Source organism: Arachis ipaensis, chromosome B01 (assembly GCF_000816755.2).
Source record: "Arachis ipaensis cultivar K30076 chromosome B01, Araip1.1, whole genome shotgun sequence".
Classification (NCBI taxonomy): Eukaryota; Viridiplantae; Streptophyta; class Magnoliopsida; order Fabales; family Fabaceae; genus Arachis; species Arachis ipaensis.
The window spans coordinates 123,909,550-123,914,480 of NC_029785.2; the positions used below are offsets into that span (position 1 = coordinate 123,909,550).

General features: G+C 33.5%; 1 protein-coding gene across 1 annotated transcript; it reads left to right on the plus strand.

The window, feature by feature from the left end:
- Nucleotides 316-4,156, plus strand: LOC107635747 (outer envelope pore protein 37, chloroplastic). Its single transcript, XM_016339310.2, has 6 exons — nucleotides 316-824; nucleotides 905-994; nucleotides 1,077-1,253; nucleotides 1,490-1,584; nucleotides 3,053-3,173; nucleotides 3,761-4,156. The coding sequence occupies exons 1-6, from the start codon at nucleotides 450-452 to the stop codon at nucleotides 3,890-3,892; spliced, it is 990 nt and encodes a 329-aa protein (XP_016194796.1). The 5' UTR covers nucleotides 316-449; the 3' UTR covers nucleotides 3,893-4,156.

Genomic DNA, 4,931 nt, shown 5'->3' on the forward strand with positions numbered 1-4,931 from the left:
CGATCTTTTAATATTTTTTTGTAATTTAAAGTAGAATTATTAAGAAAAACGTTAGAAATTATATTTTTACTTTTTAAAAAGAATTTTTTGATCACATATAAAAGGATGTTTAAAAATAAAATAAATCATTTTAATATACATCAAAATATAAATTGGAAAAAGAATTAATTTACATTCAAATGTAAATTATTTCTTCAAAAATTAATTTAAAAGAAACCCACGGCGATATAAACGCTCATGCTATCACAACTGAATTGTTATTTTCTTATCTCAATTGAAGAGTGATTAATTAATTAATTAATGTTTGAATTGGTGGACTTTTCTTTTCTTTTGGTCTTTTACCAGAGTCAGTAAAAGAAAGGTGGATTGTATCGACGATCGACAAATTAAACATAAAAATTGGAGCCACACCAGACGAGACAGATAACGGGAAGCATTGGTTGGTAGAAATGGAAACAAACCCTAATCACATGGTTCCACCCACACCGGCGGTTGATCCTCCGCCGCAGTCACTGCCGTCAAGCCAAAGCCATCCGCAGCCAATCTTCTCATTTCCAAGGAGGCCGACCCTAAGAGTGACTACTGAGTTCGACAGTGACAGTGCAATCTTCTTCCATAAAATTTCTTGCAAGTTGTTGGACACACTTGCCAAGTTCAAGTTCCAATTCCACAATAACAGCAAAGGTGAAATCTCCGAGCCTCAACTCAGCTTCGTGTCCAAGCACCTTAGTCTCCACTATGACCTCGAAGACCAGAATGCTCTTGTTAAGAGTTCCTTCGATGTTGGTCCCAGATTGCATGTCAAAGCTGCTCACGATGTCAAGGTCATATCTCTCTATCAATCTCAATCTCAATCTGATTTCTCCATATTCCTCTTTGTTCTCACTTTTGTGCCCTAATTAAGGCTCAACAAGGAGAGGTTACAATGCTTGCAAACCTCGCTGATCCTGGCTATGCGCTTGAATTGTCCACTCCCGTTCCATCTGTTGGATTGGTATGATTTATTTATTTGCATATTTTTATTTATTTATTTTTGTATCAAGGTGAGTAATAAATAGCAGCTTTGACTTTTGCAGCCAAAAGCAACCCTTAGATTTCCTGTAGGTGAAGTTTCGCTACAGGAGAAGGAGACAGAGGAAGAGGAAGCCAAGAATTTGTTGTCAGTGAGTGGGATTCTCAAGGGTCAGTTTTTTGATGGTGTTGGCACTGCTCAGTATAAGGATGAAGAATTGAAATTGAGATATTGCTATAAGGTGATTTATTTGGTAGCAGCAGTGATGCTTTTCTTTTATTTATTTTTTTTGGTATGATCCTTCTGTTGCTATTTCATCACTTTCCTAAACATTCTCTTGGGATATTTACTGTAAACTTCTTCTTGTGTTTTCTGTATACATTATTTGCCATTTTATTTTTCCCCTCCTTGTTATTTGATGATTTGATCGTTTGATGCTTTGTCTAACTTAGTGTTGAATGTTACAAATAAATGCAGGATGATGAAATGTCTTTTATTCCCACATTATCTGTCCCTTCAAATGCTCTGTCTTTTGCCTTTAAGCGTAGGCTTACTCCTTCCGACAAGTTAAGGTTAGAACAGCCTCTTAAGACTCCACCATATATATGTCCACTGTTCTCTCCCTCACTCATTGATGTCAAAGTGTTTTTAAACAATAATAATGCTAATGGTGGTATTACTAGTTTACAGTCATTGCCATACGACCTGTTCTTGACTAGCATGCTTATTTTCTTTATTTTCTTTGATCTATACCATACCAAGGGATACAATTTTGGCAACATCGGGAGGTAAACGATGTTATTTGTTTAGGGTTTTGAATATTGATTGTGTTCATTTTTCAAGTATTCACATGCTACTGAATAACGAAACTGGAGTGGTGGCACTTGAATGTTGATATAATACATCATAACCCATTGAATAATATAAATTTATTGGAAAGACAATTTTATATTGGTTGTCAATTGCGCAACATACTATTCAACATAGTTTCAATGATGTAGCTGCTTGGATGTTCAATGAGATTAATTGGGTTGTAAAATGCTAAGAGAATGAATTTAATGCTCTGCATACATGAGAATATTGCATTAGATGAATGGAAAAAAAAGGTATACTAAGGGATTGGAAAGCGTTGCTCATTTGAATTATACTTTGTATGAATTTAATGCTCTGCATATATGAGAATATTGCATTAGATGAATGAAAAAAAAGGTATACTAAGGATTGGGAAGCGTTGCTCATTTGAATTATACTTTGTATATTCTAACTTCTTGTACTGTGGTCTGTTGTCCAGTTGTCCTCCACTATTATTCTTTTCTTATTTTAAATAATTTTTTTTATAGAAAAGATGGTATAAATATTCTTTTAGATGGTTTTTGGTCATATATGAAGAACATTTGCAGAAGATTTCGTAAAGAGAGTAGAAAATATAGAGGATCGCCAACAGTTAGAAGTACAGGAAGCGTAAGTAAAATATAGGCAAAAGTGTAAAACCATTGGAAAGGTTTTAGGATTGACTGTTTTGTTTGCAGACGATTTACAACAGAACAGTAGAATGGCATTTGATCTATAAACAACAAAACTTTGTGATTTCTTTGCTGTTGTTGCATCCTTCCTGGCAGTAATCTGAGTGGTTTTGAAATTTGGCTTTTAAAATGTTTGGGAAGTAATTTTGAGTTAGTTAGCATGATGCAACCTTATTACCTTATTTTAAATATTCATCATGAGATTGTGGAATAATGGTATATACTTATCTATGCTATTAAAGACTGTAAGGGGAAAATATGAGCTTGCTACTGGGCATGATTCAGTATTCAGGTTGACTGATTGAATACTCCCTCAATTTTCTTTTTGTTTTTTTCCCCCTTGGGGTACAAGTTGTATTGTAAATTGTCCTGAAATCACAGCCATTGTTAAACTTAGAACAAGATAACTGAAAAAATTTCTGCTATAAAATATGCAATATCTTTACCAACTTTGTATATGAAAAGTTAAAGTCTGCCTATGCTAATGTGGCTTTTATTTTAAATACTTTATGTATAGTTATTGGTACAATTGTGATTCCAACTATTGGAGTGCTGTCTACAAGCGCACCTATGGTAAAGACTTCAAATTCAAAACTGGTTATGATTCAGAGGTTCGTCTTGGCTGGGCATCTCTTTGGGTATGTTCTCATCTTGCAATTATTGAACTCATGCTTGATATCCTTAATAGTATTTTCTCTCTGTGTGTGTGTGTTACTGTGTTGCAAGTGATATGCATTATTTTCACATAATAAAATGTTAAAATATTGGGTTAAATAAGTTCTTGTCCGTGAAAATTTTTTTAATGTGTGTTTTGGTCCTGAATATCTTCAAAATTTCTGGTTTTGGTTGTTGCCATTAATTTGTCATAGTTAAATGCTGATATGGCACATGACATGTGGCATGCCACATTAGATTTCCCTTAGTTTTTTANTCATTAATTCACAAACTTGATACGTAAAATTGTGCAACCGTGTTATGGTGTAAGAAGTCATATGTATAAGCAAACAGAAATGGAAAAGAATGTTATAAAATACTAATAACATTCAAGTAAGAAGGCTTGGCAATGGTATAGCTGTAGCCAGAAGTTGAACAATTCGAAAGTGAAGCTGTAAAACACGAAGTGGTGTGTGCAATTAGAGCAAATGGACAGCCACATAAGTACATAGCCGTATGGATGGTCTTAAGTGCCTGTACTATGTATAGTGACTTGATTCGTTCCATTCAGGTCGGAGATGAAGGTGGGAAAGCCAAAGCAGCCCCCATGAAGATGAAAGTTCAATTCATGCTTCAAGTGCCACAAGACGACATAAAATCTTCAGTTTTAATGTTTCGGGTTAAGAAGAGATGGGATATTTAATAGTTTGCTGATGTATTTCTATTCATCTCATAGAAAAGAAAAAAAAGAAAGGTACTTGTTATTGATAACTCCATGGTGTCGTGGTACCTTGACACATCATCATGAAAAAGTGTTATTGATCAACTATTTTGACTGGTTTATGTGAAGACCAGAATTTTCAACTGTACACATTTTGTAAAATAATGTTCTGATTTGTAATTTTCAAGCTTAATATTCTCAGATGGAGACGATGCTGAAATTATTTATTAATTTTTTTAGTTTTTTGCGATATCTCTCGATCCGTCAGACTAATAATTAATTCGTCCATTTACTATGCTTTTGGTCGTTGCACATGTAAATTTGCAAGTTCATGTTCTGATAAAAAACGCCTTTCTGTACAAAAAATAAAAAGCCTTTCTTCATACGCGTAGGGGGTCCAGAAAACTGTAAGTGTCAACATCCTTACTACTTGGTCTTTACAATTGAGTTATATTTTAGCCCTGTTGGATACAGGGCTAAGTCTGAATTTCAGATGAACATGAGATTTTCAACAAAATAAGTAGCTTTGGGATTTTGAGCAATTTGGGCTTGGAAGGAACGTGACTGATGAGTTCATCCAATGCGACTATACTTGAGAGGGCTTATTCCCCATGGAAATGAAACATGGAGAAGTTTTCTTACAATTATTATCTTTTTTCTTACAATTTGTCAAATAGATTTATCTTTTTATGCATTATGATATAATTATTAGTCTTTTCTGTCCATAATATGGTATCTATCATTTCACTGCCACCGTGTATTATGATTAATTTAGGGCTACTTTATTAGTCTAACATTTTAAAGTTTTTTCCATATCCAATACGAGAATCAAACTTTCGGGTTAAAGTATTTGAACTTTCTTCGTATCATCTTTATTCTATGAAAATGATTGAAATATATTATTTTAGAGGATATTAAACACTTTATTGAAAATCTATATATTCTAATTTCTAACGCAATCTTAGGATATGTTCAAAAAAAAAAAAGTTAAATAAGAATTTTATTTTATGTTTCTTGGAAA

Coding starts and splice junctions, on each gene's coding strand:
- LOC107635747 (XM_016339310.2), top strand. CDS start 450: ATGGAAACAAACCCTAATCACATGGTTCCACCCACACCGGCGGTTGAT. Junction 995..1,076: donor CCGTTCCATCTGTTGGATTG/GTATGATTTATT, acceptor TGACTTTTGCAG/CCAAAAGCAACCCTTAGATT. Junction 1,254..1,489: donor AATTGAGATATTGCTATAAG/GTGATTTATTTG, acceptor AAATAAATGCAG/GATGATGAAATGTCTTTTAT.